The sequence below is a fragment of the Nilaparvata lugens genome, chromosome 2, assembly GCF_014356525.2.
Source record: "Nilaparvata lugens isolate BPH chromosome 2, ASM1435652v1, whole genome shotgun sequence".
Taxonomy (NCBI): Eukaryota; Metazoa; Arthropoda; class Insecta; order Hemiptera; family Delphacidae; genus Nilaparvata; species Nilaparvata lugens.
The window spans coordinates 52,355,120-52,381,525 of NC_052505.1; the positions used below are offsets into that span (position 1 = coordinate 52,355,120).

Consider the following 26,406-nt stretch of genomic DNA (forward strand, 5'->3'; position numbering starts at 1 on the left):
AAGGGTTGTGTGCTGCTATAAAAAATCGTGATAAGCTTTACAAAAAAATGTCCAGAAATCCAAATGACAATAAATTAAAATCAGATTATTTGAAATTTAAGAAAAAGTTAGTTGTGTGGATAAATGAACAAAAACATAGGTATTTTTCTCATCTCAATGTCTTACCTATCCAGCAACAATGGAAAGAAATCAATAAATTGTGTGGTCAAGCGTCAAGAAAACAAACAATTAGTTTACAGATAGGAGGTACAATTGTTAGAGAAGATCAGACTGTAGCTAAGGAGTTCAATAATTATTTTGCTAAAGCAGCGGTTGAAGTAACTTCTTCGGTGAAACCTTTATCTGATGAAAATAAGCAACTGTTAAGGAATAAATTTAAAATAAAAAATTATTACAATTCAATATTCCTTGAGCCTTTTCATTTTGATGAAATTGATAAGTTAATTCAGAGTTTAAAGAATGGCAAGTCTCCAGGCATGGATGGATTTAGTGGTAGGTTATTAAAAATAGTGTCTACATCAATTATTCCCGTTCTTTGTGACATTTTCAATAGTAGTATTTCTTGTGGAGTATTCCCTGATGCCTTGAAAATAGCCAAAGTTGTGCCTAACTATAAAAAAGGTTCAAAAACTGATATTGCCAATTACAGGCCAGTATCTTTGCTTTCAGTTTTTTCTAAAATACTAGAGAAACTAGTAAGAAGAGAATTGTAGATTTTTTCAATGTTAACAAATTCTTCTACAGTGGCCAATTCGGCTTTCAACAGGGTTTTAGTACTGAAATTGCGCTGAATCACTTTATGACAAATATTTATAATAATTTGAATACTCGTGGTAAGATGAAAGTTTCAGGGCTCTTCCTTGATATTAAAAAAGCTTTTGACACTGTTGATCATGATATATTGATAAATAAGTTGTTCATGTCTGGGGTTCGTGGAATCCCCTTAAAGTGGTTTAAATCTTATTTAGAGAATAGGAGCCAATGTGTTAGTATAAATGGTATTAATAGTGAATTGGTTGTAAACAGCAATTGTGGAGTCCCTCAGGGTTCAGTCCTGGGGCCTCTCTTATTTTTAGTATATATAAATGACTTATTCTCATTGAATTTTCATGGATCTGTAACTTCGATGACGATACTTCACTGGCCTATTCAGCTAATAGTATAAATGAATTACAAATGATGTTACAGTCAGACTTGAGCAATTTGAGACTCTGGTTTGATGGGAACAAAATAGTGTTAAATGCTTCTAAAACTAACTTCATTAATTTCTCCCTATCAACGGTTTTTGAATTCTCAGTCCCTTTAAAGTATCACGAGATAGATTGTCAAGCAGAGTCATGTAAATGTAATAGTATTTATCAAGCTAATTCCTTGAAGTATCTTGGTATGACTTTGGATGACAGATTAATTTGGACAATCACATAACAATTTGAAATGTAGACTTCTTTTTTTAATTGGGAAATTTTATAATCTTCAACAATTCTTACCTAGATATATTCTCCGTCAATTGTATTTTGCATTTTTTCACTCAAAACTAGATTATGGATTATCTTGCTGGATGTCAACATATGCTTGTCACTATAATCCATGAGATAGATGTCAAGCAGAGTCATGTAATGTAATAGTATTTATCAAGCTAATTCCTTGAAGTATCTTGGTATGACTTTGGATGACAGATTAATTTGGACAAATCACATAACAAATTTGAAATGTAGACTTCTTTTTTTAATTGGGAAATTTTATAATCTTCAACAATTCTTACCTAGATATATTCTCCGTCAATTGTATTTTGCATTTTTTCACTCAAAACTAGATTATGGATTATCTTGCTGGATGTCAACATATGCTTGTCACTATAATCCAGTTGTAATTCTACAGAAAGCCATAATACGCATCATTTGTGGTGTTGAAAGAAGGATTCACTCGTTCCCTTATTTCAAAATTTTGCAAGTTCTGCCCTTGAGAAGCATGTATGTGTTCAAGGTGCTGTCGTTGTTCTTTAAAATGAGTGGGAACCGAAATATGGGGATTGCGCCTGAAACTCATCCAATGGGTGAAGTGGTAACACGGCAAAGAACAAGAGAGTTGCTAGCAACACCAAGGCCTTATTGTACCAGGTATAAAAAGAGTTTTGTATTTTTAGGATGCAAATATTACAACTTGCTCCCTACTGACATAAGGAGAATCAATTCTTGACACAATTCAAAGTGAAAGTAAAGAAATGGCTTTTGAGTTTGTCATTTGAAGATTTAATGATGTTTATAGAACTATAATACTTTTATTTTTTACCTTTATTAATTTATTTTTTATTTGTTGTACTCATTGATGAGTTCTACGACTTTGTCTATAACTAAACACCATCTCAGTGGTGTTGATGAACTTAAATATTTTTGTGTACTCATTAATTAGGGTTTTTTTTTATATATACAACCTTGTCTTTAATTTGATATTATTATTATTGCAATTTTTTCACAATTTTGTCTGTACTGTGATACTGTTGTTTTAATGTCTTACTTCTAAGTGAGGAATTTATTTTTCCTTGTTGACAGTCTGTGTGTTATTTTTAAAGCTAGTGTTTATCATTTTTTGCTTTTCTCTTCATAATGTCATCTATACTTGAGCAATCTAAGCCTTGTTTTATTAACATGGAATGAATAGTTTAATCAAGAATTAGTTGTTGGTTGTGACTATTTATTATTGAATTGTATGGTAAAGCTCAAATTGATTCCCATATGCAGGTGTGAGAGTGTGTGTGTCTGCGTGTGTGAAAGTACATTTTGATAAAAATTAGCAGTGTTGTCAGCTCCTACTAACGGGCAAAAGACTTTGTTCTTTTTTGTTAGTAGTAATTTTATTTTGCTCTGTGTAAATCATGTTTGTTTTTTTCCTTTTCTCTTATTATAGGTATATATTTTTTAGTTTTAAATTACAGTATGTTATTATACTCAAGAGAAGGAACTTGTACTATAATTTGTTTTGATGCAAAATAAAAAATTATTTGATTTGATTTCTAAAATAAAATTAAGAACTATTGATAAAGGACCAAGAATTTCAAATAAAAAAATAAAATGTATGTATTATTGTTAAATTTATTTATTATTCACGAAATTGCATTATAATGTCAAACGTTATTGTAACTAACTGGGTCGTAGCATGAATATTGTATTATTGATAAGAGCAGCAAAAATTAATTATAACATTTTCGACCATAATAAGAATTGTGCAGAAATATTCAATTATAAATTATTGATTCAACTGAACCACATGGTGAATGAATCTCTTTGACAAGTCTAAGCCAATCATATGTCATAGAAATAGCACCAAAAGGGATGATCGTTTGAAAACATCATATGTTAATCTGTTATCAGACAACAAACCTGCCTTATCATATATGCTAGTACATGTACACTGTATAGAGGAGCTATGTCTAGAGAATTAAGCAATTTAAAAAGTTATACAAATTAAGTTATTATTGTAATTAAAGGAATTATATTTTACTGCTTGCCACTGACGTCATGCCTATGTCATAATCATTCTACCAATGGCAAATTTTCATGCAAATTAATTACAGAGAGATTCTCAGAGAAAAGGTTCTAGCCCAATGCTTAGAAGAAGACACTTCACTTCCTTTTTGAAATCCTCACCGTTAAGACCTCGTTAAAGCTACCAAAGACTTATTTGTGAAATTTTGTTCAATTTTATATGTTTCATCTGTGAGCCAATGTTTTAGGCTATTTTATTTGTTATTTGTAAATTTATTTCATCAATAGATAATTCGAGAAATTCAAGTTTAATTATTCCCTAATTATTGTGGTGAAGGAGATATTTAATTAAAAATTCCACACGTGCTGAAACCGAAGCCTGGACCGGCCACCGATCAAACAAATTTGATCTAAAGGAACCTCGACCACCAAGGAGTTTCACGTGAGTTTTAAAATTTGGGGCCCCAATCTTCGCTTCGAAAGAAATAACAGTGCAGAAAATATAAAATTTTTCTTCATTAAATTAATGGCCACGCCGACAAGCGCTAATAACCATTAAGATCTTAGATTTTATTGGATATAGAATTTATAAGAGCTTGTAGTTGATTAACTATCCTCCGCTGCCAGAACCACGACCCCGAGCATTTTTAAAATCTTTTATAATTCATTTTTTACTATTTTTTCAAAAAACTGTTAAATTTATAAATCATAAAATTCTGTTGAATCATGCATGGTGTCATGCTGGTACAAGAAAATTTCTAATTATTTTGTCAATATTAAACTATTTTCAATCTGTAATCCAAGCTCTGAATCTGCAGTCAAATTATATATTTTATTATATTATATTTCTACTTTATCAATTCGTCTTCTGAGTTTGATTATTTCTTGAGCCTATCAATTATTGTGTCTGACACGTTCTATATTATCAAGAACCGATCAAGTACGATCATTGAAATCATTGAATCAACCTGGATATTGGAACAGATCTAAGTGGATGTTGCGTGTGGGGTCAGATCGAGATTATTTATTCTCTGTCCTTACCTACTCATATATCAGCTCTTATCTGTTACCAACTTCGACTTAGGAGCGAATTCATCAATTGTACAGCAGATGCAGCTGGAGATCATATAATTTCCTACAATAGAGCATAAGACCTGACAAGACTCTGTTCTCGAAATATATTCCGAACGATATCTGGTCCTAGTAACCTATCTTAATCCTTCGGAACTTAGAGACGCAGTCCCGTAAATAATCTACATCGGGAATTTGCTCGACCTATATGATTTTATATGCTATTCCATCACAGGTGATAAAGATATCTTAAGATATCCGTATTCAGCGTTTAGCAACCGCTACACTACTTTCAAAAATTTTTATCATTATACAATCTGTCATAAAAAGAATCAAGGGTGAGCGAGTGTTTATGCCTCCCGCGATTCAGACGATTGTATCGAATCTTGTAGTGACACAATCAGTCTGGTATTCACTCAGCGTCCACGCATGCATTTTTAGAATTTCTTTATTATTATTATTATTATTATTATTTCATCCGCTGACCTCCTATAAAAGGGGTATTTGGACTTGTCAATGTCGTAAGTCAATAAAATACAGAACATAAATACATAAATGATAAGTCAATATATTTTCTTTTCTCTCCAAACCTTATCTCGACGCTCGTGGTTTAGAACATAAATAGGCACATGAAAAGTCAATACATTTTTTTCTATTCTCTCTAAACCCCATTTCGACACTCGTAGTACTCTCTGAACTCTTCATTTGAGTACGCGCATATGGACAGCAGCTCCTTCTTTAATTGTTCTCTGAATTTTGTACCAGTCATTTCTTTTATATGAGCTGGTAATAAATTATACAACCGAATACCCGAACTCCTAACACCTCGCTCATACATGGTTGTCTGGTGTGTGTCGTCTCTTAGGTTGTTCCTATATCTTGTTGGGTATTGATGGAATGTTCCGCCTGTATTAAATTCATGAATATTTTTCTTAATGAAGCAGATTGTTTCGAAAATATATAGGCTTGGGAATGGGAGAATTTGAAGTTTTTTGAAAAGGGGGCGACAACTTGTTCGAATTGATTCTCCCATCATCACTCTCAATGCCCACTTCTGCATTCTGAACACCTCACTACGCAGCTTGAATTTCCCCAAAAAATGATGCTGTAGGTCAGGTGTGAGTGAAACAGTGCGAAATAAACACTTCTAAGAGCCCTGGAGTCCAATATAGCTTTCAAATTTCTCAGTACGAAAATTGCTGAGTTCAGTTTGTTTTTGAGGTATTCTTGGTGAGGTCTCCAAGAAAGGTCAGAGTCAATCACCACTCCAAGAACTTTTATATCGTTCACGGATTCTATTTTATAGTCTCTGATACTTAAATTATTTTCTCTGGTAGTTCGGAATGGAATTTCTTTAGTTTTGTTGGTATTTAACAACAACATGTTAGCAGATAGCCATTTTTCTAAATTAATAAGGGCAGTCTTACTCTCCAATTCCACATTGGACTGACTGCTGCTTTTCAGTAGAATACTCACATCGTCAGCATATAATACACTTTTAGCTGGTTCAAGGTATGATGGCAAGTCATTAATATATATAATAAAAAGCAGGGGACCCAGTACTGACCCCTGGGGAACCCCGCTTCTCGTCTTCATCCATTCTGAATGGTACTCATGGGTATGAGAGTCAATGACTACCTGCTGATACCTCTCGTTGAGGTAGGAAAAAAACCATCCGAACACGGCGCCATCGAATCCATACAATTGCAGCTTTTTTAACATGATCTCTACATTGATAAGGTCGAACGCCTTTGAGAGATCGGCTATCAAACCATTCACTTTGGATTTTTTATCAACAGATGATAATGCCTCATCTACAAAAGAGAAGAGAGCATCATTTGTGGAGTAGCCTGGCCGGAATCCAAATTGGTTAGAGGACAGTAAGTCTATTTGTTTGAAGTATTTTCTTAATCGTCTTAGCACGGCATATTCAAAGATTTTTAGAAATATAGGAGTATTAGCGATAGGTCTATGGTTTTCAGGAAGCTCTTGATTGCCTTTTTTGTAAACAGGAATTATTTTCGATAATTTCAGTTTAGATGGTACGTAACCCGCTTTCATGGAGCTATTGAATATAAATGTTAGTGGCTTGAGGATATGTTCTGCTGATTTTTTAACTAAGTAATTGATAAGTTGTAACAGTCGTAGGATTTCTTGTTTTTTAGTGATTTGATTATTCCTCTAAGTTCTTCACAGCTCAATGTATCGAAATCTGTAAACTTTGTATTTCTTTGGTTACCGGCAATTTCAAATACTGATAGGAAATCATCCATGCCATTCTTTTCTAAGTGTGCATTCTGAATTTTAAGTGGTGTGTTTATGAAATAATTATTCAGGATATTGGCAGCTTCTCTTCCGGTTTTGATATTTCCTGTTTCATCAGCAATGCAAGTCTCTGAAGTTGAATTATTGCTCTTTGACGAATCGAATTTTACTAATTTCCAGATGGCTCTAGCTTGATTTGAGGATTTATTTATGAAGGCAGTGGCGGCCATTTTCTTAGCTGCTTTCAAAACTTTTCTGTATATGTTTCTGTAAATTTTGAAATAAGTTTCTAAGCTAACACATCTAAGTCCTGTTGTTGTGGTGATATAGGTCGCTGAGTCACTAAAGGAGGGATATTTTAAAAGTGTGCTCAGAGTTTTCATCCTCTCACTGGATATCCTTATGCCTGTTGTAATCCAAGAAAGCTGCTCTTTATTTCTTGCACCGCTTGCTGACTTCTCCGGAACCGAACTATTACAATGGTTAACATAAATTGTCATAAAATTATTAAACTTATCTTCAACGTTATTACAATGATAAACACTATGCCAATTCTCTTTCGATAGCCCATAGTTAAAGCATCAATATTTGATGGATCAATGACACGAAAAATCTTTCTTCTTCCACTTTTAGATGTAATATTTTCATTAGAATTAGACTTTGATCGCTCTAAACTAACTTGACACTACTTCCATGATGATCGGAGAAGGAACAGGGAATTAACTCACTGGAACACAGAGCAGGCGGGTAGTTAGATATTATATAGTCAATTTCAGTAGCTGTTGTTCTTGTTATGCGAGTTGGGCCATCTGTCACTTTGTTCAATTTAAACGTTGATAATAGATTTTTGAAAACTTTTTTTTTCTGTCTTCTTTACAGAAATCTACATTAAAATCGCCGCAAAGACAAATTAATTTCCCTTTCTCTTTTAAGACTCTGGAAAGAACAGCCCTGAGTAGCTCAATAAATACATCGAAATCAGTATTTGGGGCTCTGTAGACGCTTAAGAATATTATTTTTTGAGACATCGTTTTCAATTTCAATTCTACAGCGGAGATTTCAAAATTACTTTCGACAGCTTGAGCAATTAATCTTTTCTAATCTTAACATTTTTGATGGATTCATTGCTTACAAAAATACATGAACCTCCTCGAATTTTAATTTTTCTGCAGTACTGAGTAATGAGTCTGTAGCCAGGGAGTGATAATACGTTCAATTCGCTCTCAGTAAGCCAATGCTCGGTAAGACATAAGACGTCAATCTTAGATTTTCTACGAGAAAGTAGTATTTCTAAATCTAGCTTTGCATTCAAGAGGCCCTGGCAATTTACATGGAATACTTCACAACCTATAAAAAATCGCTATTGGACAATGCTGAAATATCTCTAGCTTCCGCCGTTTCTCCGCTACCTTCTGACGTTGAAGTGCCTGTTATATGCTCTTTGATCAGTTTCCTGAGTTTTATCTTCCCCCTGCTTTTATTAAAATGCAAACCGTGTCGAGTAAAGTCACTTATATCAAAATTTGAAAGCTCCAAAAGTTCTATCTCATCAATATTTGAGATCCGTTCTGACAGCCATGCATTCAGTTTTGCTACGTTTACGTTCATGAGCGGTCTGTCGTATCGGTATGGAACAGTCGCAATTGATACCTTTGTACGCCTTGCCGTTTCTAAGATTGGTTGAAGATCAAGTTCAGTGGGCTGTTGTGTGTGACTCACTATGTCATTTGTTCCAGCCAGTACGACCACCCTGTCATCGAAATTAAAATCTTTAGTGAAGTTGTCAATGTCATGGGTCACTGTTTTAAAATTTGCCCCTGATCTTGCAATTACGGTCACTTCAAAACCGTCTTTCTCAAATTCGCGATTTAAATCCCAACCAATATCTCGTCCGTGACTATCTGCTAACACTAACATAGTCCAGGCGCTGGCTTAAATTGAGCATACATGAGAGAGGCAGAGAATTTGACTTCGGATTATTGTTAGGGGGTCTTTAGTGTATATGAAACTCGATGTCGTCACGTCCAGGGTGGTCGATAGATTGGGGGGAGGGGGGTAAGTTGTAAAAAACGCGCGCTTATAAAATCGCCTGTCCTGCAGGTACTATCATAGTACAGCTTTGACTTTTTCTAAATATTATGTGCTTTTAACTGGCTTTCAATGTGGTCCTCTAGATTTTTGCGATAAACCGCATAGTTTTTCCGCAAAAAAAATAAAATATCTCGAAAAATGTATTTTTTTATTATGGACTTTTTGTTATTTCTCGAATATTCAAGTAATTAGCCGACTTAGAGGAAAAGGCTCCCAATAAACGTTGTAGCCCGTTTCTTGCTGAATCCAATGATATATATAGTTTGGGGGTTACGATCATAGATGCAGCGGTGGGAGGGGGATAAGTAGCACTGTTACGCTGCAGCGTGGTCCTCCCCCATGATTAATGTGCGTAATGGCCTGTCTATCTCATTGCTCCTACTAGTCTATGCATTCAAATTATGTATTTCAGGAACGCTATCTTATGTATTTTCGGTCGCTGAACACGATTTTTCAACTCTCAAGCCTTAATAATTGATAATTCTCATCATAATATACCAATTATGGTCAAAATTACAAACTTCATCTCATTATCATTATTTATGATTACATTGTAATGATAAACCATCCTGTTAGGAATCCTATATGTGTTTCTCAATCGATAAAAAACTGATATTCCATTAAGAGAGGATGATAATATTATTCGATTTAGTTCAATGATCACTTTGGAATTGCGAAAGTCAAGTAATGGAGTAAGTTAAACAAATAATATAGGCTACCCCATAGGCTAGCACCGTGTAACAGGAGTAAAATATTTTCTTAATATAAATTGACAGTTGAAACACAAATAATGCCAATTACTCCCATGTTATATGACTAAATATTTGATTACAAAGGAAATACAACTCTAAAGCTGAGTTTACACCAAAGTTATTAAGGAGATGTTAATATAACTTAATCTTTATAGATTCTATTAGATTGAACATAACTTATCATACATATGATAGACATATGTGTTTGCCAAGTTCCGTTCAATCTAATAGAATCTATAAAGATTAAGTTATTAACATTTTGTTACGTGTAAACGCAGCTTTATCAACTGATTTCTGTAACTTATATCTACTCATCTGACTGAGTTTGACTGATTGTCTTGGGGTGGTACTTGAATGAAAGTGGAATGAGAGATATCTTTGTTGAATTTGAAATATTTGGAGAGAATACTGTTGGAAATCTATTGAGGGGAGATCAGTATAATTAAGGTGTGAGAGCAAGCAATCAATTCAATGAAACAACTACAAGGACTCATGAACGGTTCAAATATGAGAGATTGTCAAAGTATATTTGAAAGAAGTCAGGAGCTATTTGTAGAGTTTTTTTAGAATCAAATTCAATGACTACTTGAAATATTTATGACTGATTATTGTAACATAGCTTAAATTATCTTAAATTGTATTCATGCTCATAAGGATGGACTCTGGTATTGCACATAGAAACTGTTCGAGAAAAGATCCCATAATTTTTTCATTCAATCACATATGTTATAAAGTCTGTGTCATATCTAGAAAATATAAAAAATACCCATAGAAGTGAAAAATAATTTCCAATAAGAAAACATTAACTCTATACAGTCAATACATTGACTCTCTGTCAAATGAAACCTTGAAAATTTAATTAATGTGACAACCGATCATGCTTTAGAGCAAACCCTCATTAGATCATCCAAAACTGAGTGATTGGAATAGCTAGTTCTTCAAAGGCTTTCCTAAAATGGCTGCTACTACATTAATAAATCTTCCATCAAAGATATTCTGTTCAAGTATGTTGACATCATTATGGATATCACTGGAGACTGTGAAGAAAGTCATATAATGAAGTAAAACAAGAATAATGAGAGATGAGAATGATTTCCAGAAGCATAATCTTCTCAAGAGACATAACATTTTTCTTCAAGACTCTGATGGACAACAGAATCTGCATAATGTTATCAATGGTCTGGAAGCAAGTGAAGAAGTGTGTGATTCTCTTTTGAACGTATAGAAAGAAATAGTTATTCGGTCTCCAACGATTTTATCTGAACATAGTTGTGGCAAATTATAAAAGTGTATTCTCACCTATAAAAAGAAACAAAGTTCTTTCATTCTCCACGATGCAATCAAATAAAAATCCTAGTCTTAGTTAATTCTAGAACAAAAAGATCTGATCTCTGTATTTTTACTAGGAAGCTGTTTAAAGATAATTCAGCATTGAAGTTTTAGTGCAGCATGCATTTCTACAATAACCGCAATCTCTGTCAACATCTGATGGATATTTGAAAAAAAACTCTTAATCTCACTTGGCCTATGAAATTGTAAGTGAAACTAGTTGTGGATTTAACTAAATCCCTAAATATCGTTGACAAATTCGCATAATGATGACATGGCTCTCCTGAATTCAACTCCTACTTCACTTTTCAAAACTTCAATACGCTGCAAGATTATGGAAACTTTGTGATAAGAAGAGTTATGAGAATTCTCAATAAAGATGGAGTGATACAGGTGGACATAGCTTTTTATGTCTATGGTCTAAAATCAAACAAAGGTAGTGAACATATTAGAAGCAGCAGAGTAAAAGAATCACTCCAATAATATGCTCTCCAAACCATCGAGACTTGATTTCTAAATCTGTGGCAGAGATTTAATAATGTGACATGCAAGAATCTATAAAGGAATTATCCATACGTTAGCTACGTGCAGGAATACATACATTCATTCATTCATTTGTGGATAAAATTACAAATCATATAAATATGTTTAGGAAAGAATAGCAGGCATGGCCCAAAACTATTCGAATCCCAATTTTGATACTGAATAACTTGTTACCATTTCAAAACAGTCTGAACGGGAATACCATAATGGATGAATCAATCAAAAGTTAGTGAAATATTATTATAATAATACTGTTAGAATAATATGAATGAATATTTAAATTTTCATTTCATTTTGATTTGACACATATCTATTATTATATTGGATATAATTTCTCAAAAGTCCACGACAAACTGAAGATTCACGAAAGATTAACATTTTCATATTAAACATAATCATTATGATAAAGAATGAATGATGAATTCCATTTCCACCATGAAGAACTAAGAAATTCCACAAATTTTTCTTGGAAACTAACTGACCACTATATCTAGTAAGTGTGGCCAGTGTGCAATTAATAATATAATTTAGCCTGCAGCGCATCACAATAAATTAATTTGAAATAAAAACAATAGAACATAAACATATATAAATATTAACTTTATTCTATCCTAATATATTTCTTGAAACCCAAGTTTCGTTTATTTCAAACAGTCATTTCATAGTTTCCTTGCAGAATGAGATGAAGTTTGTAATTTTGACCATAATTAGTATATTATGATGAGAATTATCAATTATTAAGGCTTGAGAGTTGAAAAATCGTGTTCAGCGACCGAAAATACATAAGATAGCGTTCCTGAAATACATAATTTGAATGCATAGACTAGTAGGAGCAATGAGATAGACAGGCCATTACGCACATTAATCATGGGGGAGGACCGCGCCGCAGCGTAACAGTGCTACTTATCCCCCTCCCACCGCCGCATCTATGATCGTAACCCCCAAACTATATATATCATTGGATTCAGCAAGAAACGGGCTACAACGTTTTTTTGGGAGCCTTTTCCTCTAAGTCGGCTAATTACTTGAATATTCGAGAAATAACAAAAAGTCCATAATAAAAAAATACATTTTTTGAGATATTTTATTTTTTTACGGAAAAACTATGTGGTTTATCGCAAAAAAGTATAGGACCACATTGAAAGCCAGTTATGTGTACATAATATTGAGAAAAAATTAAAAGCTGTACTATGAATAGTAACTGCAGGACAGGCGATTTTATAAACGCGCGTTTTTTACAACTTACCCCCCTCCCCCCCAAGCTGTCGACCACCCTGGGACGTGACGACATCGAGTTTCATATACACTAAAGACCCCCTAACAATAATCCGAAGTCAAATTCTCTGCCTCTCTCATGTATGCTCAATGTAAGCCAGCGCCTGGACTAACAATCTTTTCTTATGTTTCCGTTTTCGAGTTCTTACTGGTTTCATTTGACTTATATAACACGTCTTATTAGTCTCCGTTGTGAGGTCATTGAGGATGCCGAAGGAGTTTTTCACTGATATAATGGAAGGGTTTGATGCAACATTTGATATTGTAACACCTGGCGAATAAAAACACTTGAGACCTGAAGCTCGTTTCTATGCATTTTTTCTCACTATTCAGAGCAGAATTTTCGGCTTCTAAAACTTCAATGCTCACTTTCATTTGTTCCATAATATTTTTATAATCCGTTAATTTTTCGTCCGATTCAAGCTTGTGTTTTATAGCATCCTTCAACTGTTGTTCGATGGTGGCCATTTTATCAACCAAGTCAGTAATTCTCTTCTTAGTGATACAACAGTTAAGTCAGGATCAATTAGTAAGTCGTTCGAGATGGAATTAGCTTGAGAGTTTAGACTTATTGGGGTACTACACGAGTTGGTTCGATCAAAGATTTCGGGAACAGCTGATATGGCTGTGATATCGGCTGTGACGTGAGTTGGGTTGATAGATTCGTCAAGTGCTGCATCGTTATCATGGGCCAAGCTAACCGTTCCATTCAACGATAATGAACTATTATCAGCAATCGAGCCATTAATGGCGTTCGGTGGATGACTATGTTTTAAGTTTGAACTGGACAAAAGAGAGCACGTAGAGTCAGTTTTCAATGAAATACTACAAGTCTTACTAAGACATCGCCAAAAAATATTACCATCGGGTGAAGTCCTATCCTTTCTGAATTTATTGTTATCGAAGATAACTGCAGGATTTCCTCTACTTGTAGTGGTTTCTTTCAATTTCATTGTAATTCCTGTTTGAATTCTGATGCTAATCGGAATGTTATTTATCAGACAGCCAACAGTCCCTTCATGCAATATGCCATTTACAATACTAAGCAAAAAAAAAAAAAACCGTATTAATCCAATCAATTTATCTAAACTATTAATTAATCGTATTAATCTATTTCATAACTTCGCAAAGCTATAATATAAAAGTTAAGATATAAGTGAAATGCACTAATTCAAAAGCTACGTTTTAGTAGAATTCGATAAGTTGGAAAAATAAATATATTTCAACTATATACTCGTAGTTACATTCAAACTATTTTATGATTAGACTTCATCAAGATTTTAGTTGAGGTGTAATACAGGCTTTGATTATACGTGAATTGAATAACTAATTTTCACCTCAAGCGTGACTGCCTTTATAGTGGTTAAATATTAACCGCATTAAACAGTTTTAAAAATGATCTGAAGAATGCAAATGAATATATTAACCTGTTTTGTCAAGGACTCCGTGAGCAATGCTATTTGTTTTTAGAAAATTTTCTTCAACAGGGAAGGAAACACAAATGAGAGAGCAGAGCTGTATGTCGCCAAAACAGTGGAAGAAGAAGACAATACTGCATTAAAGCAAAATTAATTTTATTAATTTAGTGGACAGGATCAAACAGGCGAAAAAAGAGAAACGAAACGAATTTCTATCGGTCGTGCCCCGTCCAGTCCCGGGCCACGAGCGACTGTTGCGAGATGCAATGTTTACAAAACCTACAAAGCAGCTCGCCAATGAATAACCGTTTCGGCCTGTATAATTGAGCTATTTTACTCTACAACTAATTCCACTCCTAATGACTCGACACAGTGAAAGCATACGCACAGGAGTTCGCTCGACCTCAATTAAAATTCCCTATTTATTATTAGATTTTCTTATTCAAGGCTATTTGATTAGGTTTACGTTATTTGAGATAATAAATTACGTTTACGTTAATAATTTAAGTTCAACTCAAATTTCAGGAAACAGACTTCTATTTAGGATATTTTTAACGAGAAAGAAATTCACGAATAATTATCAAATTGAGAAAGTTCACTGTAAATTATTTAATAGTATATGAATAGAATGGATTACATCTATTGTAATCGATTTATTGAGTTAGGAAATTTAGTTTAACTGTATTGAACCAAATTCAGGAAATCACTCGGTACTCTATTCAAACCATTTTTAACGAAAAAGAAATCAAGGTTAAAACGATTCAGGAAGAATTATTAAATTGAGAAAGTACTTTTATTTCAGCTAGTTTATCAACGAGAAAGAATTTAGATTACAACTATTTGAAACTGATTATTAAATTGAGAAAGTACTTTTATTTCAGCTACTTTATCAACGAGAAAGAATTTAGATTACAACTATTTAAAAATGATTATTAAATTGAGAAATTCTACTGAATTATTAATAGAATATAACTATTGTGATCGATTTATTAAATTAGTAAAATTAGTGAAACGAAAGTTTTTAGGTTAGTACTACAATTCTGTAACTACTGAATTAGCTGGCAGGCAAGAGTAAAACCGATAGGCTATCTTATCACCACAGCTCCCGAAAAACACGACCGTCCTCAATCACTGCTTCTCACCAACTCCCCTACATTTCTAACTTCAATACTGGTGACTCAGTGCAAGATTCATTATACGTGTATACATTTAAACATTGACCTATCCTTGGAGGCGATAGTAACTCGTCGATAGTAACTCGATATATATAGTGATATCGGAGTGTACAGGAATTCCTTTTCCTTCCACACTAGTAGTTCTGTAAACAGTAGACCTCACGCAGTATTCTCATCCACAAGTACCTGATTGAAACTATAGACCTTATGGAAATACAGCAATAGACTGGCTTTTCCACACAACTGTGTAATCACTGATCATGTCAGCTGATTTATGATGAATAATAGTATTATAAAGTCTGATTTTTAATCGAATATTGGCGTATGAAGGAGGCTCCTTATCCCTTTTATAATTATTATCCTTGAAATGCAAAATTTCTAGAAACCTTGTATATACGTCGACGAGCATTTAAAAAAGGAACATACCTGTCAAATTTCATGAACATCTATTACTGCGGTTTGCCGTGAATGCGCAACATATAAACATTTAAACATTCAAACATTTAAACATTTAAACATTTAAACATTTAACATTTAAACATTTAAACATTTAAACATTTAAACATTTAAACATTTAAACATTTAAACATTTAAACATTTAAACATTTAAACATTTAAACATTTAAACATTTAAACATTTAAACATTTAACATTTAAACATTTAAACATTTAAACATTTAAACATTTAAACATTTAAACAATTAAACATTTAAACATTTAAACATTTAAACATTTAAACATTTAAACATTTAAACATTTAAACATTTAAACATTAAACATTTAAACATTTAAACATTTAAACATTTAAACATTTAAACATTTAAACATTTAAACATTCAAACATTCAAACATTTAAACATTTAAACATTTAAACATTTAAACATTTAAACATTTAACATTTAAACATTTAAACATTTAAACATTTAAACATTTAAACATTTAAACATTTAACATTTAAACATTTAAACATTTAAACATTTAAACATTTAAACATTTAAACATTCAAACATTTAAACATTTAAACATTTAAACATTTAAACATTTAACATTTAAACATTTAAACATTTAAACATTTAAACATTTAAACATTCAAACATTTAAACATTTAAACATTTAAACATTTAAACATTTAAACATTAAACATTTAAACATTTAAACATTAAACATTTAAACATTTAAACATTTAAACATTTAAACATTTAAACATTTAAACATTTAAACATTTAAACATTTACATTTAAACATTTAAACATTTAAACATTTAAACATTTAAACATTTAACATTTAAACATTTAACATTAAACATTTAAACATTTAAACATTTAAACATTTAAACATTTAAACATTTAAACATTTAAACATTTAACATTTAAACATTAAACATTTAACATTTAAACATTTAAACATTTAAACATTTAAACATTTAAACATTTAAACATTTAAACATTTAAACATTTAAACATTTAAACATTTAAACATTTAAACATTTAAACATTTAAACATTTAAACATTTAAACATTTAAACATTTAAACATTTAAACATTTAAACATTTAAACATTTAAACATTAGACCTCACTTAGCTCGGTCAATTATTCTTATAATGCAAAATTTCAAAAAGCTTGCGTATACATCGACGCGCAGTGTTGAAAAAGGAATATTACTGCCAAATCTCATCGAATTCTATCAATGCGCTTGGCTGTAATCGCGCGTTACATACTTACTGCGGTGGTCACTCGTACCCCAGTCGGTACTTAGCCTCATCAACTAAGCCTCTCCAGAAGTTTCGGTCACCCGCGTCCTCCTCTTTTAGGCCCATCCTCCTCATATCTTTCCGAACCTAGTCCCACCATCTAGTTTTTGGCCTTCCAGCCTCCAGCTGGTCTCCTTCCTATAGGATAATCCCTCAGTATACTGCTTGTCAGAGCGCATTCTTCTCTCCTCAGAATGTGTCCCGTCTACCGCAACCTTCTGCTTTCAATCTCACCCATCATCGCGTTACATAGAGATAGACAAAATCAAATCGAGTTGAAACATAGACCTCACTACGTTCAGTCAATTATTGAACGGTGGAAGGATGAAATCAAATTATAATCACGATAATTTTCAAGAATCGCACTCTATCTACCTGGATCATTCTATTTTAACAAAATATCATGTCAGTCATTATCATTGCAGTGAGAAAGTTATAACGATATTTCACAAAAGTTTTGGGAAATGCTTTGCAGGAATTGTTCTCTGAAGAATTCCTCTTTATGATAATGAATTGAATTTGATAGAGAAAGTTTCACTATGTGATAATAAATTTCACTGAACTTCACCTATTGGTTCTCTATATATGGCACAATTATATTACCCAACTGAGATCAAGAAAAGAATCCAATAAGTTCTGCTTATTGTATAATATAGTTGGTGCATTGGAGAGGTGGAGAGCTGTAAATTTATGTTCAAGAAAATGTTAACAGAAAAAAGTTGATTACTTACTTGGACAAGTGAATTTGATGTATGACTGGTGAGGAACATTTAAAACGAAAAATTGTATCAAATGTTGTATTTTCAATACAAAAGAATGGAAGCAGCAGACACACGCATCGATGCATGATGAAATTGGAGAAAGAAGCATGAAAGGACAGCATCTGTGCAGTTTGCAATGTGGAGATAGAAGTAAGAGTAGAATGGATATGATCTACGAAGAAAGTTGCAACGTTGTGAGAGAATAGTAAAAGAATAGTAGTACCTATAAGAAGTAGATGTTTGAATGTATATATGTACGAAGAAGTTCACAGACTGGAGAAAGAAAATTAAAAGACGCCAACTTTTATCAACTTAGAATTTTCAACATTCCTTATGAATAGCACCGATGCTTTCCATTTTTAATCAATACTCAATGTTTGTGGTGGATCTCAATACAGCATCCAAAATTGTTTGGAGAGAGTAAAAAGAGAGAACTCACAATGAATACACAAGCATTTCTCATTGCCAAAGCATACTATTCGATTTTCTCTTCACTTTCTAATAATTCTTCAAGTAAAATTTTTTGCTCTTTTCCCTTGGATGGAGTTCAAAATAGACACTTACTCCAGAATAAATACCTACAGACGGACAGAATCGTAATGCTTGACTCGAAAATAAGAAACATTGATTCTTGGAGTCTTATTCCATTTGATCGTCATTTCAATTCTTCAGCTTCAAGGATTGAATGATTGTCCTATGAATCATCACTGAGAAATTGATCAACTCTGAAATATTTCATCCATATTTCATAACCATTCATAACTGGTAGAATAACATGAGAATGATCACATACATAAGTCATGATCCATGAAAATCATCAGGGTGGTTTAGTTGAATGATCTCATGGTTTGATAAACACCAAAAATGAGAAGCTTATCCTGTAAGTTCAACTTGAATCTCTCATTCATTAAGAACTGAATGTTTTTGCTCAAAATATGCAATGATAAGGAACAATAAGGGGAACATTCCAGACGAAGAACTTCTAAGATAGAATTGTTATTATGTCAAATCGACAGGAAGATTCCCCAATTAACTGATTAGTTAATTAATACTGGAAACTGAAACTGAAATACTAAAACTGAAAACTTAATACTGATTTGAATTCGCAAACTTTGGAAAGATGTTCTTCACCCAAGTTATAAATCAAAACAGATATAGAAACAGAGCATTATTCCGTTGATAGAGTTTGAAGTTTGTTCATGAAGCGAAACAATAATGAATGAATGATTGATCATAACTTTTTGGCGTCGACAAATCAATCAATATCAAAATCTGTTGACTGGAAGATGCTTGATTTCATCTCGCACAATTTGGAACTTCCAAAACAAGGATATTCTGCAATTTCATCAATTAATACATTTGTCTTGGTGAGAGTTTAACTTGGGTAAAAAATATTGTAACAAATTAACGTTCATGAAGTTATAAACGCCTATAAAGTAGCGTCAATGACAAGAGGCCTGATTTAAACATGTAATAGCGATCAGTATTGCATTTTGTCAATACCAAGCAACTAATTAGTCACTGATTCAGTCTAGTAACGATGTACAGCAGCAAGTTTTTCTCACAACACTGGAAACTGACGAGACTTGTAATTTGTGAACAGTGACTTTCAATTAGAGGCGAAAGTGAATGAAAGGGCTCACAAGAAATTGCAGCCGATAGAATTGATGTTCCAATTTCGAAGCGAACAAGATCATAAATGTGAAAATAGTTTTACCAGAATATGATAATATTAAAAAAAAATAATTTGAAATGTGATAGCAATCATTTGAATAAGATAAATAATTATTTTATACTTTGAAGTATCATTGGGTTTCATCGCGTTTCAATCTGATCTTGCAATAAAAACGCAAACCGACATTAATTGAAAATCATAGTTCAATCAGATTCACAATTTTTAAAAAATATCAGACTAACTTCTCATTTGATTATAATATGAAAATATATGTGTAATTAATCAATACACTTTCACATTTATACCAGAAATTATTAAAAAAACCGAGACAAAAAAGTAGAATACAAAGAAGCTTATAAAAATAACTACTCTATAAATTGATACCCATACCGATAACCTTTTTTCATTTTTGAAATTCTTATTAAATTTAGTTCTCTGAACAAGAGCAGTATAAAAAAATGACTAAGAAAATGTGCATAAGTCCATCTTCTCCACCTGAAAGACTAGTCCACGAGTTCTGCACTTTTTTTTGGGAAAGCGCGAAATTACTTTCCGTTGTATTTTTTCGAACATGAATCAGTGTTGGCAAGCTTTTTGACAAAAAGCTACAGCGGATTTTAATATCGTTGTCGATGCTATGAAGTGCAGCAGTAAGACGGAGTAGCAGCAGCAACACAAGGTCGTTTGTATTAGAGGAAAAATACGGAAAAATAGAAGGGACCGTGTTGTACAATTGCCGTCATCTCAACCCACCTCGACTCTCCGCCAATTTTTCCACCACTGTCACACGCGCACGTGCCTACTCAATATCACTCAGACCACCCCCCTTTCACCACCATACCCTCTCACTACCTCCTACTCTCAATGACAACCACTCATTACTCCTGTCGCGTACACCCAACATCTTTCTTCATTCATCTCAGTTACGGCGGCAGAAATCTGCCTTGATGTTTTGGAAGCTAGGAAGATATTAAATAATTGAATGATGACAAAGGTTCTAACAAGCTGCACAATATGGTTACTCTTCTGGACATTGTGACTTCCGCTTTTGTTGAACCCTTCAAAAGGCACTCGTCCAAATCGGTGGGAGACATATATTAGGCTAATGAGCTTCCGAATCACATACTTTTGAATATATTCAAAACCTACAGCCTTGTAGATCCTTCAATGTTTTCTCAACCATTATACATTATCAACTCTTGATCCTAAGTATAAGTATCGCACTTGAAGTCTGTTACTGAAATAAATCGGCAAACGTATTATTACTTACATCAGGGTGGTCCACACGGGGGGTGGCGGTCATTGGTATTCCTGTTAGTTAAATTTTAATGATGACACTGATGTGATAACATTGGCGGATGAAATACTGAGGCAACTCTTGTGTTATTTTTTATTCCAAATTCAGGTAATGACACAGTACAAAATAAGGTTAATTTTCACGCACAACTTCTATACAAAAGATCTCTTGTATAAATGAATGAATTAGGAATATCCCACTCTATTATCACTAGAAAATATCAAATTAACTAAGAAAATTCAAGAACTATCTCTCGTAATGATATAATGATATATATATATGTAATAAATATCGGGGGACCGAGCTTCGATCTGGAGTACAAAAGCATAGAAAATTTTATTACGAAAGAGGAAATTATAATTGAACGAGCGTTTGCAGGTTCTCCCTTTGACTTCAACACGTACTCTCCGAACCTTCGCGAGTTCTCCCAGGAATGAGACCTAGTCAGTGGCGGCTCGTCCTATGTGTTGTGATGTACCAATGATTGTACAGTCCTCAAAATACAGAATAAATTTGTTCATAGGCTAGCACAAGAACGGAATAATTTCTATCACCGTAGAAACAATACAATCTTATCTGAGGCAACGTTAGTAGACAGAAGGTTGATCACTCACAGGTGTAAGATTCGAAGTGGAGGGGGGAACGCCAGCGTGACGTCACGTGTAGTAAAAATGTGATGCAGTAACCACACTGAGCATACAGTTTATTCACTGTATCTTCAAATAAGTCGTCGTTTATTGCCCTCAAGATTGACCTAGAACTTGGAAATTCTCCATACTTATAGCGAATGAATCACCGATTCTAATGATGTTGTTAAATATTCCAAGTTCATTCAACTTGTATGAATAAAATGAAGTTGAAAGTTTTCCAAGAATCTAAAAACGTGACACAAAAAAACAAATAAACTGGAAAAGCGTTATTAGACAATGTTATACTATTATAATTTCAGATTAACGCATGAAAAATATTGAAAAATTAATGCATTGCAATAAACCGATAAACTGATCCCGATAAATCCGATAAATTTCGTTCATATAATTGCCCTGAACACATGCTGGTATTGAGCACATGTTCTACGAGAATCAAAAAATCTCATCCCCGAAATTCACAAGCTGATGTATAGCCAAACTACAAAATATAAACACGAGCTAGAAGATGAAGAAACCTTAAGGGTTTGAAAAGGAAAGTTAGGAGGTGGGTTTTTGCTTTTATATGGTAAAATGCTTGTATTATTTGAATGTTTTGATAATTATTGTAAGGCTGAAACAGAAAGCTTGCATGTCAGAAAATGTTTGTGTTATATAATTTGACTATATGTCACCGTATGATTTTCAAGAATGCGATATTTTGCCCACTCTGTACTACAGCCTACGTCACGGCTGCAGTTCCCCCACTCCAATCGCATTTCAACTGAAATACTATAGATGAGTGACCAACCTTCTGTCTACTAACTTTGTATCTGAGGTAGATAGACGACCATTATCTAACTTACAAAGAAGGAAATAAATAAATCTATAATTGTATGCCTTCCAAAAAATTAGTCAATGGAAAAAACCGTATATGTTTATATGCCTATGGATTGGAACAGTAAAGTTATATTTGAAGGTTAGTTTCGAAACGAAAACATAACCCCAAAACAAACCAAGGCTAGCTCATTAACAAGTAGCAAATTGAGAAGGCAGTTCAACTAAAGATCGATCATAGAAATCATATATTATTAAATTTTCATTTTTATACTTTCGTTTCTTGGCCAAATAAGCCCGAATATTTATTTATTGAACTACAAAAAAAAATATACTTGTTAAAAATATATGAACAAATTAGCTTAGCCATATATAACGTTTGAGGGTCGATATTCTAGCATATAAAAAACAATATAAACAAAAAAATAGGAAGAAATATTTATTTATTATGATGTTCGTTATTGTTATAAACATATATATTCTATATTATGTCTACTTTATGTTATACAAGCATGTCTATGTTCTATAATCATTAGCTGTTCATTGAAGCCAATTTGAAAGCATATCATCATAGACGAATTCTATTATTTAAGTTGGGTATTATTATAATTATAAAAAACTATATGATAATTTGGAACAACTTCAAATCAGGAATTTCGCCCTATTTTAAAAGCTTTAAAGTTGGACACAGTGACACCACCCATTCGGCGTATTGGTTACGTCACAGAATCGGACCAATCCCGAATTAATATGTAAATTTGGCAAGATAAAATTTGGAGGAGAAATTGAAGTGAAAATTAGAAGAGGAAGACTCGATGCCATTTGCAAGGATCATCGGTAGGATGCAGACCTAGTCCACGTACCTAATTGTTCAAAAGCTTTAATTTCTGTTTGATGTAACTTAATCTTCGTTTTTCTGGTTTTTAAAAGTTGTTCCAAAGTTCCTATAATAATTGTGATATTAAGATTTTAAATTTCATTCAAATAAACCCTGAAATTATATCAGTGAAGTCTGTCCAACATTTTTCGCCACGTGGAAGGACCCAGCCGGAACGATATATTCTACGGCCGAATATATTTCGAAAAACCAAAAAACGGAAACAAACGTCTACGTAAGTTATTCGAATATATAAAAGGGGATCCCCATAAATCTGCGAAAATTGTACAGCGTATAAATTCGTCCATTTGGAAAAGTCATGACTATAGTTTTAAGGGTACAAAATTTATCATAATTAAATTTTATAGTATTAAATAAATTTAACTGTCCACGCTGTACTTGCTAAAAGGTCTATTTTCCTTAGGCGAAACCACACCCTGAGAATAATTTTTAAGATTAATTTGTTCTATTCTCTAAATCACCATTTAATATTAACTTGTTTTTTCTTGTTCAACTAGTTCAGTTTATGACCCTTTTCTAAGGGCTATTACCCATTTTATTCTGTTTAATTGAAGAGTACCGAACTTTTTATATAATATTTATAATTTAAAGATTCAAATCTGTTGTCAACCAATCTTCATTCTGTATCTATTTGAAAGCTATTATTTACATAATCTGTTCGTCAATTTATTCAATATTTGTTGTAAAAATAACTCCTTCAGAATATATCCGTTTTACCGTTCTATTAAACTGGATTTACTTCATTATACCTCCAAATTCGTTCTTTCTCGACTGACACACATTGATCATTCAGGACACATCCTGTTTTGCAATAGTCAGACAGTAGCGAGTATAATATCTATCATTAGATTATTATTTCTTCTGGTGGTAAATGGTGGTCGATTTTCTTATCAAGTAACAAATTCTGTCCTTGAGGGTATCCCGCAGAATCAAATAATAAATCGACTTCCCCTAGCCTACCCCACCGAGGTGAAGTGAATCCTACATTATTAGCCGATCAACATCGCAAAGAGAGGTAGTAGATCGTTTAAACAGCATTAGAATTAAACTCGGTACTCGAAATATTTACTATTTTGGTTCAGCACTTTGCTCTCATACAACCTATAGTACTTATCAGAGACCTGGTTCGCATGGATTTGCCATTCTATCTGTTGTTTCATATGGTCTAACATCTTTCCAAATTACGGCACAATTATTGGATTCTGGATATATTCGTCATCATTTGGAGAAAAGGTTCACTCCAAAATTACTATCTCTGTCTGATCGTAGTGACAGCAGAATTTATTTTCAGCAGGTTCAAGTTGAACTGCATTTTATTATTAAATTGAATTTAATTACACCTTACCATATTAAGTTAGAAATTCAGGTCCCTTACTTCGGCTACCTTTGTAGACCGCCAACCTCTTTATTGAGCAAGTTAACTTTTTCAATCTGTTCTATCTACACACCAGCCATTCTGCTTCGATACTCCGATTTAAGTGATATTGACAATCCGATTAAACAAAGATTGATCAACCTAACCTGCAAATATCTATCATTGAATCATAACCTCAAATATTACAACTGTTCAATTATTCTATTTGATCTGGCCATTTTAAATATCAATTACTTTTTTTTTATTATACGTCCCCCCTTCTCTACGGAGCAAATTAAGCTTCAGCATTCGCCAACACAAGGTAAGACCTACCATACAAGGAAACCGTACTCAAGACCGAACAATTATAATTCTAATTTATTGTCATATAGTTCCAATTATATAATTTCGTGTCCCCCCCTTTGGAGTAAGATCATGACACATGACACTTCAACGGAGGCCGATATCTGACAGTGTTCAATGGTTCATTGAACCCCCAGAATTGAATCAACTTCCTATACAATGATGAATTTGCAACTCAAATAATTATATTTTTATTTTATACTCATGAAATTACATCACAACATTTTTAATCTATGTAAACTTAACGTCGATGTTTTGCGGCCGGTGCCTTGCGGCCGGGTTTTGCAACCCGGAGTGGCTTGCTTGAAACAGCACCGAATGACATGACGAGACGGGTGGTGGTGGAAGTGTTCATTCCCCGATGTGAACCCAAAAACAGGGCTGGGTAAGGTAGTAGAACGGAGGAGGGGAACCGGTTCGCTAGCACGAATCTGGTTCACAATCCTGTCTGAACCAAGTTTGCACGAGTTCATCCGAGAGTAGCCGAACCTATATAGCCGAAGCAAGTGAAGCATTCGGTAAACCTCGGAATGAATCGTTAGTATTTGTGATAGGGATACAGTGCCATCTTGAACTTGCTTATAACCAATAAATTTAAATTTGGTGGCAGTAAACAGTAAAAAAGCGGTAAACAAGGAGTAGCCTAAGCGTGACAGTTTTGAGGTTATACGATAAATGCATTTTCGGGTATATATATTGTATACAGTTGTGATAGATTTCACTGCATTTTCCGTTAAATAAATTGTTTTTGTGTGTAGAAGAATATAGTAATTTCTAGTGTGTTTCGTGTATTTGTGAGTATTTCTAGTATGTCCATTTTATTTTAGTGAGAGTTTTAATATAATTTATTGTGTTACCAACTCCCAAAGTAAAAATCAAACAAGAAAAATATAAACAGGACAAAAAAATCTATATTTGTAGAAAATATGATTAATCTTTGAGGGGTAATTCTTTAAAATTTATTATTGATTACCTTTACGCTTGATTATGCTCAACACTCTATATCCTCTTGACCTTTCTCCACAATAGATCATGAGGTTGAACCCCCAAGCTAAAAGATCACGAGCCACTACTGGACCTAGTGCAATCAAATTTTATAAACCTATTCAAATTTTGTGAGAATCGTTATAAAAATCGGTTTCGAAATCCGGTGACATACAGACATATAAAACAAAAACCACTCGTTTAATAGTATAGGATATATTCATTTGATAGAACTTTTTAGCATATTGAGCTAGATGAATCATTCATTTATTCAGCCGCGAAACAATATCATAATCCATATTATTTAGCAAAGCATTGTAAGAACATTTTAAAAACTCACATGTTGTGTATATTTTTTCATAATATTGAGTGCTTCCCAGAAATTATCATAGGAACTATCTCAAGAAAATAAAACCATAGATTTCATGATCATCTCGAGAACAGAAAATTACGACATAA

The 26,406-nt window shown here is 33.0% G+C and overlaps 2 protein-coding genes across 10 annotated transcripts in view; both read right to left on the minus strand.

Moving 5' to 3' along the window:
• The window catches only part of LOC111052018 (gonadotropin-releasing hormone II receptor), a 352,206-nt gene that overhangs the window by 104,400 nt on the left and 221,400 nt on the right, over window positions 1-26,406 (minus strand). The window lies entirely within an intron of this gene.
• On the minus strand, window positions 7,916-13,090 carry LOC120349929. The gene is made up of 2 exons (XM_039421489.1): window positions 12,923-13,090; window positions 7,916-8,733 (listed from the first exon to the last, which is right to left on the minus strand). Exons 1-2 carry the CDS (start codon window positions 12,964-12,966, stop codon window positions 8,166-8,168), a joined length of 612 nt encoding a protein of 203 aa, XP_039277423.1. The 5' UTR covers window positions 12,967-13,090; the 3' UTR covers window positions 7,916-8,165.

Excerpts from the sequence above, each read along its gene's own strand:
- LOC120349929 (XM_039421489.1), bottom strand. The coding sequence starts at position 12,966 with ATGAAACCAGTAAGAACTCGAAAACGGAAACATAAGAAAAGATT. Across the intron at positions 8,734-12,922 it reads CGGAAACATAAGAAAAGATT|GTTAGTGTTAGCAGATAGTC; the intron begins GTTAGTCCAGGC and ends CGCCTGGACTAT.